Raw genomic sequence first — 15,236 nt, forward strand, 5'->3', positions numbered from 1 at the left:
CGTTCGTAAACTATTCTTAACCATAGACATTATAGTTTAGAAACAACAATAAAAATAAATGGATATTTTTGTATGATGGTATATGTTGATGGGCGTTAAATTTATTTTATTGGAAAAAATATCAACTAAAATAACTAATATAAAAATATCAATATAGATATGTTATAATTTTAATAATAATACAAAATTACAATTTGCTATTTTCATTCATAGTAGCTATTTCTGAACAGATGAAAAGGTTTGGAAACAATATACTCTAACACATTTATAAAATTTGTCATTCTTCTTAACAAATCTAAAAATAAATGTAAATGAGATTTGATAAAGTTTGACCGTTACGAGTTTTTATTTATTAAAAGAATAATAAAAATTAGTAATTCATGTATTTTAAAACCCGTCAAGTTGAAGCACTTCATGGAATTATTAGATGACAGTTCGTAAGGAAATTTATTCTATTGTAGTTCATTATTATTCTAAGCAAGTGCTTTTCATCACACTATAAAGATTAATGTTTTTATTTTTATTTAAAATATTTTGTTAAAAATTAAATTATTTATTTTTATATATTATATATTAACTGGAAGCGATCGAGCATTCATAAGGCTGAGGTCTATAAAGTCACTAATTTAATATCCTTTAGCACACAAACGTTCTTTTAAACCTTACTGTTAAATTATATCCTATTCCAATAAAGGTAAACAAACCGCAGATTTACAAATTGCATTTGATTTTCTAATTGTTCTGCTGCTATAACGCACTATAAAAAGTTTTTGATAATTTAAGTTTAAAGAATTTATTTCTCATAAAGAATTACAGAAATTCACTTACATGAGAAAGTTACAAACTAATATAAGATTGTATTATATTATAACTAATATAAGATATAAGAAATTTTTTCTTCTCGATTAACGATCGACGAGCTTGTTAAACATATCGCCCGCCGTGTCACCTCAGGAATACAAAAGCATGGACGCGGCATATTTAATGAAATCTGTTCATCATTTTATTTTATTATTATTATTATTTTTTAAATATATATTTTCCTTTTTTTCCATTTTCTTTTTTTTTTTTCATTTTTTAGACAGTTTTTTTTTGTTTTTAGAATTTTTTAGAATTATTGTTTTATCATTTATATATATTTATTGTACTATGTTGTTTGTTATATTATTATATAGTATTAATTTACCTTTATTTATAATACAACACTATTGTACAGCTAGTTATAACCACATTAGTTTAACTTTCAAAGTTCGAATTATAACTTCGCGGACATTGAAAACGCTATTTTTTCGTGAATAGGTTTTGGCATGATGGCCTTATCAGCAAGCTTCTGCCTGCTAGCCTGTGTGCTTGAATTTCAGACTTTCTGAGGAATCGATCGTTACGTGTGGTGGTTGATGGCCACTCGTCGGATCAAATGGCTATAAATGCCGGTGTTCCCCAGGGGTTAGTGCTCTCGGCGACACTATTTCTGCTGCACATTAATGATCTGCTGATGCCCGGTATCCATGGGTACGCAGATGATTGCACAGTTGTCGAGAGCTACAAGTTCAACGCGCGAGCTAGTTAGGCTCAAATTCAGGCTCAGAGAGAAGCCATAGTAGAGCGCCTGAGCGTGACCCTTAAGGCAGTATCCGATTGGGACGATGCTAATTTGGTCATGTTCAATGCATCTAAGACGTAGGCGTGTTTGTTTTCCGCCAAAAAGAGGGAATTCCAGCTACCACCCTCTTTCCGAAATGTGTCTGTACCTATAACTGACCATCTTGACCTTCTTGGCGTTACTCTCACGTCGACTTTAAATTTCGGCTCTTTTATTGACTCCGAAGCCATAATAGCCGTTCGAAAGCTTGGTATCCTTTCCAAAGTGAGACGTTACTCTACTACAGACCAACTGCTCAGTTTATATAAAGCACAAGTGAGGACATGTATGGAGTACTACTCTCACCTTTGGGATGGCTCTGCTAAGTGCCACCTTCAGGCTCTAGAGTTGATTGAGAGGCGTGCCAGGAGGCGTTCCTACAAATATTATTATCTTACGAAAGAATTACTAATCCTGTGTAGTCGGGTAACATTAGTAACAATCTACATCATCGAGCAGAACGGAGTCTGATATATAATATATTATTAACTAGTAGTCGGTTTACTAGCTTTTCTTACCTCATCTACTTCAGGTATGTGTGTAATATCATTTCATAATATATTACTAAATTATAGATAAACAAAGAATTGTGAAATTTTACATAAAAACAGTATATTAGCGTATTTTTGTGAAGAAATAATTAAATTCTATAATTTTAGGGGCATAATAAATGTTTTAAAGCAATAAGTAACTCGTTTCTATTTATAAATCAATATAATTATGTAATAATGGACATTATGTACACATACATTTAATAAAAGTATAGGCACATAAAAGCTAGATACATTCACAATGATTACGTATTATATAAAACAAAACAGAACTGTAATTGTAGCAAATATTTTAAGGTGAATAGTTAGCAGGTACCACAATTTAGTCTAATCAAAATATTTACGATTATATACAGTGAAAATAGTTAGTTTAATTTCATTAGTTTAACAAGATCGAAAGATCGAGAAATGTTGTCGATAGGGAAACAACAGTTCTACATCCAATTGCATCCAATATTCAATTCCTGATTGGGTAAACGGTCATTATGGCGCAGAATATGAGAACAGTATAATGAGACTTTATAATATAGTTGTCGTGTAAGATAATAATTCAACAAAGCATTGTGTTGTTGTCTTATACGATTTAATGTAACCGTGCCTTCATCGGTTTCGAGGATGGTAATGCTAATGAGTTGTTGTTGAGTGAGTCGGGGTTAAGTCTGATGAATCATAAAATATTATTTTGGATATTATTTATCTTTTACTTAGTCATTTTTATAGACATGGCGGTGAGAATTTTTTTATTGTAAAACAGTTTCGTCTCAGTATGGGGTTTGGCAGTTAAATAATACCTTAGCGCGATTCAGAAAATATAATGTTTTTTTTTTTGCTTTTATGACGAACTTTAAAATTAATTGTAAATATTATAAATGTGAGATAATGATTATAAATTGTTAATTATTGAAAACGACAAGAAGTTTTTTTTTAGTAGTTGAAACTATTGTGCCTGTGGCGTCACTATAGCAATGTATTTGTACTTTGTATTTTACTTAAACTTTATTGTACACCACAAAGAGAAAAAAAATACAAAACACGGATACACCCTAAATAATTGTAGCACACCATTTTGGCGATAATGATGGATATATTTTTTTTATAGTATAGGTAGGCGGACGAGTATATGGGCCACCTGATGGTAAGTGGACACCAACGCCCATAGACATTGGCGTTGTAAGAAATGTTAACCATCGCTTACTTCGCCAAAGCGCCAACCTTGGGAACTAAGTTGTTATGTCCCTTGTGCCTGTAATTACACTGACTCACTCACCCTTCGAACCGGAACACAACAATACCGAGTACTGCTGTTTTGCGGTAAAATATCTGATGAGTAGGTGGTACCTACCCAAATAATGAAACTATGTTTTTTTTGTTACGTATCATGATGAAGCTTTTATTAATTAAATAAGGTATATATTTTTTTTAAAGATTAATTTGCACTAAAATTTCAATCGCAAGAATTAGTGCAAAATTGTGCACCAACAGCAAGATTTACGAACAAAGGGAAATCATAATTCTTAATAATAACAGAGGTAACTACCATTTGAGGCCAACTCGAACACCTACATTTATTTCGCCCACATCCTCCTTTGTCATAAACATAAAATGTGCGGCGACAGTTCGCCCTATAAACCCGACCAAACTGGCACGCGATATCAACTAACATATTTCTATTAACTAATTTGACATTTGTTAAAAAAATTTGATGTGACAGTTTTTAAACAAATCTTTTGGTGTCGGTATTTTGTAATTTTTTTTGTTAAATTAGTAAGTGTACAGTGTATTTTATTTACCAATGTCATCTACACTCATATTCGTGGGGTTACCGGAGGACTCCAAAAGCTCCATAACAAAGTAAGTGAAGAATATGATCAATTTTTATGAAGGCAGGCTAAAAAGGCCTGAAGTTTTTCTTCTTTACTGAACTGTTAATAACGATGTTTCTTTTTGATAAAATGTTGCAAACACTATATATTATGTATCTAGAGCGAAGGGGATGACGTACTGATGATTTTTAATCAATCCAAATATCTCTATTAGCTTCTTAGAAGCACCTCTGAGTCGTCATGTAACATGACTAAAATAAATACCACTGGTTTTGAGTAAATGAATGAATGATGAATGAATTATAAAGTATCCTGTTTATAATTCAGCAGAATGACGCTAACTTTAACATTATTCATAAATTTCTAAAAATATCTTAGAAAGCTTAAAGTAACGCTCAAGTTTAATTTTAAATTTAACCACTCTGACTCGTATATGGATTGAGAGATAAGAGAAGGGGGGAATCACTACACTACTTATTAACTTTGTTTTGAGTCATTTTTAACAAAATTAAATTAATCACCTTCAAATGTTACGTAATTCCAATAAGAATTCTTCATATATTTATAAAACTGTTACAGGCAATTAAAAACATTTTAAAATATTATAGGTACTTTATATAGTATCTTCTGGGTATAGAGCTGCTCATAATTTATTTACTTAAAAGAATTATTATGAAATGTTCGTGCTTTACAGTAGTAATTTAAATGACAAAAGCAGTTGTACATAGTGCCAGAGCGTTCTAGCTTCAGTGTACCCGATGTAGTGGACACTAATAATTGTGCGTGTGGGTTGCAGATTTATACTATGTGTCTAGAAGGCGATTGTCGCTTTACCTACAACCTTGACTTTTCCTAATAAGACCAACTCGTATTATATGCTCCAATTGGGTATTATAATTCTAGACAATACAGTTTTATGATGTCATCATTGCATTTAATAAAAATTACTTATAACTTAATATAATTGAATTCATTGCTAAAATTTTTGTTTTGCGCGATTTTTAAGACACTTTTTATTTGTAAAACCACTCTGTGGAATCAGCTTACGTCATCGGATTTTCCAAACCGATACGAATTCAATCAAAGAAAGAACCTACTCAAGACCGGCATGCGTTGCCGGCTTTTGAGGAATGAGTAGGTTCTGCCCTATAAGTGTTCCGGTGAAAGTAATTTTCCATCAGGGGATCCTGCCTGTTTGCCCGTTATAACGTCTATGTATGTGAAGTATGTTTAAGCCTATATTTGTATTTTTTGAATGCATTTCATTTGAGACCCTTGCTTTGACGCAAATAAACGCATGCAGTGTATGGAGCGTGTAAGACTATTTACACACATGTTGTTTTATTGCACATGTATTAAATTTTCGAACGAATGAACCTACTTATTACTTCTGATCCTTTGGCTTATATCAGTATTTAATATATTTAATATTAAATTTAAATGAAAAAAAATATCATATTAAATTAAAATATTCTTAAAATTTCACGAAATGCATTTATAAATCAGCTAAATTTTACGTAATGAAATTATTGAGAACTGAGACCTGACAGGAGTGTAACTGGATAATTTTACTAACGAACACAACGCGATCTAAGGTTTTTATATGCTTTATAACGGTAATTACACCCTTCATACCGTGACATGGCGATACAAAGTATTGTTTTGCGGTGGAAGAAGATTGGGCAATACCCACCCGCGCGTGTACTTATAAAGCCGACGACGACTAATGGTGCAATCTGGAATTATTTTAATCTATGTGATGATATACATATTATATTCAAATAATATTGAAAAAATCCATACAGTTTACCTGAACTGTCGAAGAGTTCATCAAATATCTCAAAACAGGTTTAATTTAACAATAAAACCATTCATTAGCGGGTCAATATTCATCAAAAGTATGAAACGCTCGAAAGCTCGCTTATGACAGTCACGCACGCCGCGCTGTAGACAATGGCGACGCGCCCTCGCGGAAGCTGCGCTATTACATGCTCCGCTACTATACTCGTCTGCCGCCCTGATATTTTGGACGCAGTATCTAGAATATTATGAGCTCTTTCAATGCCACATTGTTCTGCTAAATGATTCTGAGGTTAAAATTATCCTTTGACTAACTGTTACGAACTGTATTATGCCCCTATACATAATAGTATATGTATTGCGTATATGAACCTCGTATGAAGTTTGAATATTTTCGATTTCAATGTGATGCTGTAGTTTTATTCTTAGTTTATTCTCAGATAAAATTAAATTATTGATGAATACAAAATTATCAACGAGATGCATATACTATGTTTTATAAAATTTCAAAAATATTAATTCAATAAAACATACGAGAATCCCACAAATTGTGTTAGAATTTAGAGCTTGCGTGTAATATTTCTATTAAGTTTCCATAAATTAGAAACCAGGTTTTGACACTGTATGTCCCACTGACATCCCTGTGTCATATATGGTGTCGCCACTTGACCACTTTACTGCCTAGTGACATATCTCGGTCAATCCATTTAGTATCTCGGTTCTATTTCTTTAATGTGTTTTTACTGGAAATGCACATGTAAGGAAGTAAAAATTTATAAAATACAGGAATCAATCCCTTACTTTCAGTATCATTTGTCTTCGCAAACTTTCTTTTTCTGGGAAATCGATCGTTATTTTATTAAGTCGTAAATGCTTACCTTTTCTTGATAATATTTAATATTTTACTTATAGATTTACAATAAATAACAAATGTAAATATTTTTATTTTTCTAATTATGAATTATAAAAGAAATAGTTGATTAACTTGTCATGGCGAGAGTTGTTTTCTCAATATAGTTTTTTCAATAGTAAGCTTATCGAATCGATAACTTTGTCGATTGCATTGTTTGTTCAGTCCATAGTTTGCAGTTATAAAGGCTGTCTTGGGTTGAAGGATCGTGATTGTTCATTCGCTTCATCTCAGTTACGATATCTATTAATTAGTGGCTTCGATAGAGAGGCTACATAAAAACAGATAGTGTCAATTAGAGAGTGCGGTTGATTGTTGAGTTTTATTTACTCACTAACTGGTAGGGTGTGTTATAAATTAAGGAATATTTTTATTGCGGACAAATTGCTTTCAGGAATCTTAAGAGGGTATTTTTTGTTGATTTAAAAATGTAATGTGATAATTTTTCTACGATAAACGTTTCTTTCCTTAAAAGAGGCAGCGATGGCTACTTAAAATTTTAAGATGTTGGAGTTATATTCATCCAGAGTTTTATTTAAATTACTATTTCACTGTTTCATTACTACTTTGCATTTTATATAAATTCTAAGGAAGTGTGATCACTAACACACATTTATGTTCTGTAAAAAGTGTAATGTAGGCTGTGAATGTCCGGCTTCTAGGTTTTACCTTCTTTCATTTTGTGAAGGAAGTTTAGAGTTTATTCACTACCACCATCATCATTTTACCATGCTGCGCTATAAGATATAATATGCAGGTTATCTCATGGTTTCCCTAACAAACAAACAAATTCACTTTCACATTTATAATATTAGTAATGATTCGTCATTTTAAGAAAATTATAACTTGGCTTATGATTGGATCTCTGAATACGTCTTTCGTTCATGCGTCCGCGATAGATATAAAAAAACTGCAATTTAGACATTTCAATTATGGAATCCGAATTATTTTTCATTTGTTGTTGGAATTTTTACTGGTGGTAGGGCTTTGTGTAATTAATCAATGTTTAAGCTCGTCTGACCACCCACTCATCAGATATTCTACCGCAAATAGCAGTACTTGGTATTGTATTCCGGTTTGAAGGGCGAGTGAGTCAGTGTAATTATAGCCACAAGGGACATAACATCTTAGTTCCCAAGGATGGTGGCGCATTGGCAATGTAAGCGGTGGTTAATATTTCTTACTATGCCTATGTCTATGGGCGCTGGTGACCATCAGGTGGCCCATAGGCTCCACCTTATTATTATACTATAAAAAAATAGTTGGATTTATAAATGACAGTCGAGAAAAAATTTTTGGCGGGGTTATTAGGTCGTAAGAATAAGGGTAGTGGAAAATAAGTAAATTTCTCAAATTCTATTCGATGTATAAAACCTATATAAATAAGTCTAAAAGTATGATAAGTCTACCATCTAGCGTGTTGCTACATGTAAAATTGTAATCATCTTCGAGAGCGATGGCAGTATAATTATTGATCCAGACAATCAAATCTGGCAGCCACAGTCGTATATGCTGTCTAATAATAAATCACTCACTCATTCTTTTTTTTTAACCACAGTGATTTATTAAAACAATGCTTTTCAATATGCTTTTAAGTAGTCATTACATTAAGCGCGTTTTGAAAACGGTGAATTATAGGATAATGATTCTGCTATTAGAACGTCACTTGGAGTCTTAGTTTTTTTAAGAAATAAAAATAAAAAAGCATAGTACTTTCTCGTCCAGAAATAAATACGTAACTGAATATTTGAAAATAATCAAATATATTACGATGTAATAACTAATTGTTACAATTACGAAGTATAAATTAAATTAGTAAGATCATTTCTATTATGAAGTACGAATTTTAATACATAATCACTATTACATATAAAATCAATATGTGTATGTGTGTTTGTGCGTTTAGGTATGTAAACCTAGTCTTAAATATAAGTGTGTTATAATAATTTATTGTGTTAATATATCATTTTATTTTAGTTTAATTTATTTAATTTTAGTATTATTTCACATACACATAAGTAGTTATTGATATACTCGTAGCACCGGAAATACCTCATGTTCATTGTACTTTATTAAATTTGTGAGGTCCAAGCGAAATTTAGTGGGCAGTCAATTTAAAGTCCAAAAACTTAAATACAATATTTCATTAGTTGAATATTCAAAAAAATAAAATTTCTTTCAAAATTAAGTTAAGGTCATTGTAGATTATAAAAATATATAAAAAAACGCTACAGTAAATATAGCCAGAATATAGTTATTTTAATAAAGTTAATTGTCAAAGCACTAGAATGTGTCCACTTAGTAAAGCGTTAACGATATAATTATTTTATTGCGACCTTATTAAAGCAAACTTCTTGTTGAATTATGACTAATAAGGAAAGTTATGAGACGCCATCCATCACGAGAAGTGTAATGGCTGTCACATTCTAGTTCTCTTTCACACCTATACAGCTTCCTTTTGGATTGGATTATTTCTTTATACACTACGTGAACTGAATTTTGTATTATAATGACTAGATATTTTAGATTTTCACGATTTTAATATCATTAATGTACCTGTATATTAATGTACCTGATAATGAAATAAGGTCCTAATTTGATCACTGATTGATCGTTAAAATCCGCACAAGTTCCGTACCTCCCTAGCATTGCGAGTATGTATTATGATAGAGCTTCATGAAGCTCGTGAACTGACAAGCATTTGGAAAATATTGCTTACTTTTTCGATCGATCTCAATCCCTAATTTGTATGACGGAAAGCACTTCCGTCAACAGCACCAATACAAATTAGGGATAAGAATAAAACAATACAATCTGTATTGTGATTCGTCACCGTCAATAAAAATATAAAATTTACGATTGTTAGAAAACAAAAAGGTATTTTATGTGTGAAGAAGAAAATAAAATAATTTTACCATTAACAAGAGCGCCAGTCTGTAAGCGTTAAACATATGTCAGAAGTAGCCCAGTATATTTAAATTTACGATTCAGCATTATATATCACAATCAGTTAAACAACTCTGTGCCTTCGAACGTTAAATCAATGATGATAGAAAGAGAGTTATCACTGTTTAACTAAGCACCCGCTAAATATGAGATTGATTTTCGCATAATACATGTTGGACATTCATTATGACGAAAAGTAATAGCTCGTAAATGTCCTACTGCCTGGAGCTCACTTCAAGATTTGGAGCAATAGTCATCACGTTGTTCCACTTCGGGTAGAACATGTGGTAGAAAGTTATATAAAATATTCAGTCTTACTTGTGAAGGTTTCCTTATTCTTGATAAATTATAAACACAAATTAAGCATATGAAAAATCAAGTGATGCTTATCTTGATTTGAACCCGTAATCTTTCTTTGTTCTAGATTGGACCATCTCGGCTCATCGAAATATTATCATGAAGTAGATTTTTTTTAATTATTCACCTCATGATAAATACAAACAAAAATTTGAAATAGTTACTGTTCAAATCGTGACCGCGTGGGATGGTGGCAAAAATGCTAGCAGCATTTTCCCTTTGAATCGCAATTCCGTTTCTCTGGGCGAAAAATGATCCAGCCCTCCTTTCACCGGTAGAGGCAGTAAGACGGGGTGTAATATTTTTGATGAAAAATATTTTTTCATGATATTTTGTTGGATATTAACTAAAGTAAATGAATTCGGATTTTAATTATTTTTATTTATAATAATAAAACTATAATTGAGGGATTATCACGATAAATAATTCTTTATTATTATCTTTTTTAATAAAAATATAAATAAAATAATGACAAGACATGACAAGTCATTTGATGCGAAGGAGTAGAATGATTTTCACGGGTCTCGCTTGGCTGACAGTAGCTTCAAGCGGGAAATGGCTAAGTTTCACTTGCGCTAATGATCTACAATACCATAGGAGACAGCATACACAAAGATACTGTTTAAATCGCGTATATTTTTAATTTTACAATCCATATGTAAAATTATAATATATGTTATTATTATTATTACTCAATTATTGATTTTATATTTATTTGCGATAAAATAATAATAATCACAATACTATTTTTGTTTTTATATAAATGTTTTTGACGTTTAATCTAATTATAAATTACAATTTACAATTTTTATCTGTAATAAAGTATACATGTATTAGGTATATGTAACTGATGCCATAATTTTTTTATGTACCTGATGATTCCGAAACCGTTTTCATAATTACAAAAGAGTAACACGGGTGATTTTAAAGTATAAGGTCCTTTACAATGGCGGTTTCAAGGAGCCGTGACTATGGCCCGCAGCCGCTGACGTGGCGGCCATTAGCAAATGATTGCTAGTAATTGATTTGTGCTTCTAGTTTATCCGTTCTGGTCAAGCGACTTTTCATATTCTAGTTTTCTGGTACGTGCAACGACATTTCAATTATTATAAAGACATATTTATGAAACGGTAGCCACAAGTATTCTGTATTATAGAGGAATCGAAGCACAAAGATAAAATATACAAATGAATTTTGTACCACATTTAGTATAGAGATGTTTGCTCTTCGCCAAAGCCATGTACGGTATAAATTATGTGACGCATTATATGTAAGGACTGTTCTCTTACTGTTTTGCATATTAAAAAAAAACTTACGACGAATAATTAAATTGTCTTTTTTAACGAATATTAATAAAGCGAATGTTTTGTTTGATGTAATTTAATTTATAAAATAAATCAGTGCATAATCGTATATGTAGTTTTTTATGTAGTTAAAAAAAGTTAATTTTACATTTATTTCTTTACCCTTATCCCACGAATCCTTTCTTCGTATAGAGTCCCATCATCATCACTGGCGTTGGAAAGCGACAATTTGGTAACCACGATAGATCTTGCAAACTCCTCGGTCAACACATGTGCGAAGCTTGTTGAAAGAGGGTAAGTTACTAAAGTATTGATATCAGTATAGTATTTTAATAATATAATCTATTTATAAAAATAATGTTAGCATAATTCAAAAATGTGTTACATTTAGAATGCGAGGAATGTCAAAATGGTATTAGGAAATCAATAGATTGAATTGTATTTTTTGAATTTTATTTAGATTATGCTTAAATATTATTTTAATCGAAATTAGAGGTTATAACGATACTTCAACATTGAAAACTATTTTGAAAGATAACTGCAAAATCTAAAACAATAGTACTCTCATTTGATTCAAAAGTATCTAGTTCAGGATATTAAACACTGTTGAGTGATCCTTTGTGCTGCAAATGGGAAAGCGAACGAAGGCGTTAATTTTGGCATTTAGCCAAAGGCGGTTTTCCTGGAATGAGTAGCGTCTTATGTATGTAAATAAGCTATGACTTTAGTACCATTTGTTTCTAATTCGAATTTAACCTAAATCTTGTAGATCTTTTATTTAGTAATTCAAGGATTTTTTTTTATTTGAACAAAATTGTTGAAGTTATTCTTGCTACAAAAAGTGATCCAGTAATACATTTATGAGTTCTGAAATATTTTGACAACTTACAAAGAACAACGATGTTAGACATTAAGTAGGTATATGACATTGTAAGACCGCGCAACCCAAATGAACACGAAATGATCAAACCGTCCTGTCTCCGGCTGGCACGTCCTTATTTATGGCCAACCGATGCCAAACGATCGATAGTATAAATAATGTCGTGATTGATGAATTGCGCTGACGTATATTGTTACAGAGCGATTGTGATCCCGACCTGCTTTTCAAATAATTATGTATTTGGGTCATGTATCAGAACATTTAATACGCATATAAAACTTAATATTATCTGTGTCAAAAGAGAGAAAACGTGTCACCTGTGATATTGATTTTATTTAAAACCAACACCCGCGATAAATTTTGATCATACAAATGATGAGTGTCTACCGTTAACCAGTTTTATTAACGGTTACGGAAAAGTTCCGCTTTTTAGGTAACTTAAATAGCCTATACCATTTTCAATACAAGACCTATATAATACAAACAATATTTCTTTAAATTGCTTAGCATGTTAAACCATATTAACTTTTCAGCTCTACAATATAAATACAGATAATGTAAGCTTGAAGGTATGGAGATGGTTTGAGATTTGAGTTTTGCTTTAATTAATAAATTCAAAGTATCATCGTGGTTCATTATCGTAGGGATATTAACTCACAACGATTATTATAAATATTTGATCTATTAAGTATTATTTTAATTTCTTCAACAAAGATTATTACTTCGTACCCATTTTACAAACGGTCGAGTCAATCTTTTGGTAATTATTTAATGGCTAATTGCTTATCTTGAGTGTATCTGCTTCCAGGTCAGTTAATTGAATAAACCCTTCCCGTACGATTAAAAACTACCATTAATTGTGGAGTGTAAAAGTCAATTGCTTCTGGCGATATCTAATGGCCGCTGCGGTCGTTCATTACGAGATATACGAACTAATGTGATTATTTATACGTGAAGGGAAGGCGTTTTTCTAATTGCATTGTTTCTGGTTTTTCAAGCTTTTATTTAATTTCCAAGGTTTATTTGTTACTTTTTTTAGGTAAAATCTTGCAAGGTGTTTTTGAAACACTTTTTCTTATCCTACCGAGTTGAACTTATGTACGGTATGGTACGTCTTTGTCCAAGCCCGTTTCGGGGGTACCACCCTTTTATCACTTAATCTAATGCCAATCAGTAATACTTAGTAGTACAGTATCAGCCCGTTAATGTCCCACTGCTGGGCTAAGGCCTCCTATCCCTTTTGAGGAGAAGGCAATACTTAGTATTTGTTACATTTTGAGCGAGCCAGTGGTACAGGCACAAGAGATGTAACATTTTAGATTTAGTGTTGGCGACGCATTGGAATAGCTTAAAAATGTTGCAATTCTAAAATGTATTGAGACCATTTACCGCTTATATATATATATATATCACACGATCGATTGATTAAAGGGTTATGATGGATATCAAGTTAACAGACCACTATTATTACTGTTCTTTTATATTTTCCGGGAAGGCAAATGACTCTAACCCATCTGATGGTAAGTGGTAGTAGAGAAAAAACGCGACGACGGGAAGAACAGTCAGGAAGAATTATCTACACTAGTTGTTAATAGCTAGCCTTAAATCTATATTAAGCTTTACAGGGTTCATTCGCCGTGATGTTTTCTTACGTTTATTGAATTAACATTGTAATAACTCTCAAACCGAACTATAAAATATAAAGTGCTGTTTATATTTATATTAACACAAACGCTTATTTTGATTTATTTGCCTTAATTTGAACCTTAAATTGGTAATATTGTTTTATCTAAAAATTATATATTTTTGCTATCCTGGCTTGTAGAAATTCAATCATCAAAAGCATACACCTTGTAAGGTAAGATACATAGCACTTGCCCCATCCTGCTCAAACAAAGGCGAAGCCACAGACGGAAATTAGTTTTATAATAATTCTAAAGTTTAACAAGAGTGTATACGATACTGCTTATATAAATTTCATTTTGTTGACGTTTATATATGCAATATCGATGATATAATGTGAAAATGAGTTGTAACGACTTTAACCGTCCGTATTACATATACGCCTGTAATATTGTCACTCGTGACTTGCTAGGAATATTTGCTGCACAAAATATACCATCGCTTTAAGGCAAATGCGATCCCACTCCTACCGAGAATGAAGCACCCTAGTGCTGTATACTATTGGACTGTATTCAATGAATAATATTCACCAGTCCTCGTAATTTGCATTCGTATTGTTCGCGCATTGTACGATAAACGAATGTAAAACATATATTCTTGGTACATAAATTGTGGCGGAAAAGCCTCGCGGGATATTTTACGGTTCCCTGAAGTGTCCAACGCAGTTTCTTGTGCGTGACGTCACGATTTTAGCGAAATAATACATTGATGTATGGGTGACGTTCACATAGCAAGACCAGACAATTTATTGAGACTTAACGAATGATATCTCGTATTTACTTAGTTTTGTGATGAAAATATTTATTCAATAAATAATAGGTACTCAGTTTATTAAATTTTATCATTCGATACTGTTAATTAATGAATTTTATCGATCTTACCACTATTCATCTCCGATTGTAAAAATCAAAAAAATATTATTATATAATTTCATATGAATATATATTTTTTTATTATTTAAGATTTTGCACAATAAAATATCATATCATAATAAATAAATATAAATAATTCGTATAAATAAAACGTTATTAATATAACGGTAATTTGTGAGTATTTCTTCTGAGTTTCATAAAATTTGCGATCCCGTACAATGATATTGGTGATAAAAGTTCTAAGCCGTCACAAAAGAGGGCGTCATACCAGCACTAAGACTTTTTCTGCATCTGCTCTTTTGGATCTTTAAATAACACTATTCCATTGATGTTATGTTTAAAATGTTACATTCACCCATCGGAAGGAAATAGATAAATCTTTAATTTATTGTTATTACCATTAAGTTGGTAATAACGATAAAGTAAAAGTAAAATATGAAAAGTGTTTTGTTACAGTAATTTGTATTT

General features: G+C 31.5%; 1 protein-coding gene across 4 annotated transcripts in view; it reads left to right on the top strand.

The window, feature by feature from the left end:
• The first annotated feature begins 3,816 nt into the window (after positions 1 to 3,816).
• LOC126776410 (microtubule-associated protein Jupiter) overlaps positions 3,817 to 15,236 on the top strand; it is a 113,159-nt gene continuing 101,739 nt past the window's right edge. For 3 of the 4 annotated variants that reach the window (XM_050498917.1, XM_050498911.1, XM_050498912.1), the window contains exons 1-2: positions 3,823 to 4,044; positions 11,526 to 11,627. In XM_050498917.1, coding sequence (XP_050354874.1) covers positions 3,986 to 4,044; positions 11,526 to 11,627 — 161 coding nt within the window. In that variant the 5' untranslated portion in view covers positions 3,823 to 3,985. Of the gene's footprint in view, positions 4,045 to 11,525; positions 11,628 to 15,236 lie in introns of all 4 variants that reach the window. The other variant, XM_050498914.1, reaches the window with a different exon arrangement.

The sequence above is a fragment of the Nymphalis io genome, chromosome 20 (assembly GCF_905147045.1).
Source record: "Nymphalis io chromosome 20, ilAglIoxx1.1, whole genome shotgun sequence".
In the NCBI taxonomy this organism is placed as follows: domain Eukaryota; kingdom Metazoa; phylum Arthropoda; class Insecta; order Lepidoptera; family Nymphalidae; genus Nymphalis; species Nymphalis io.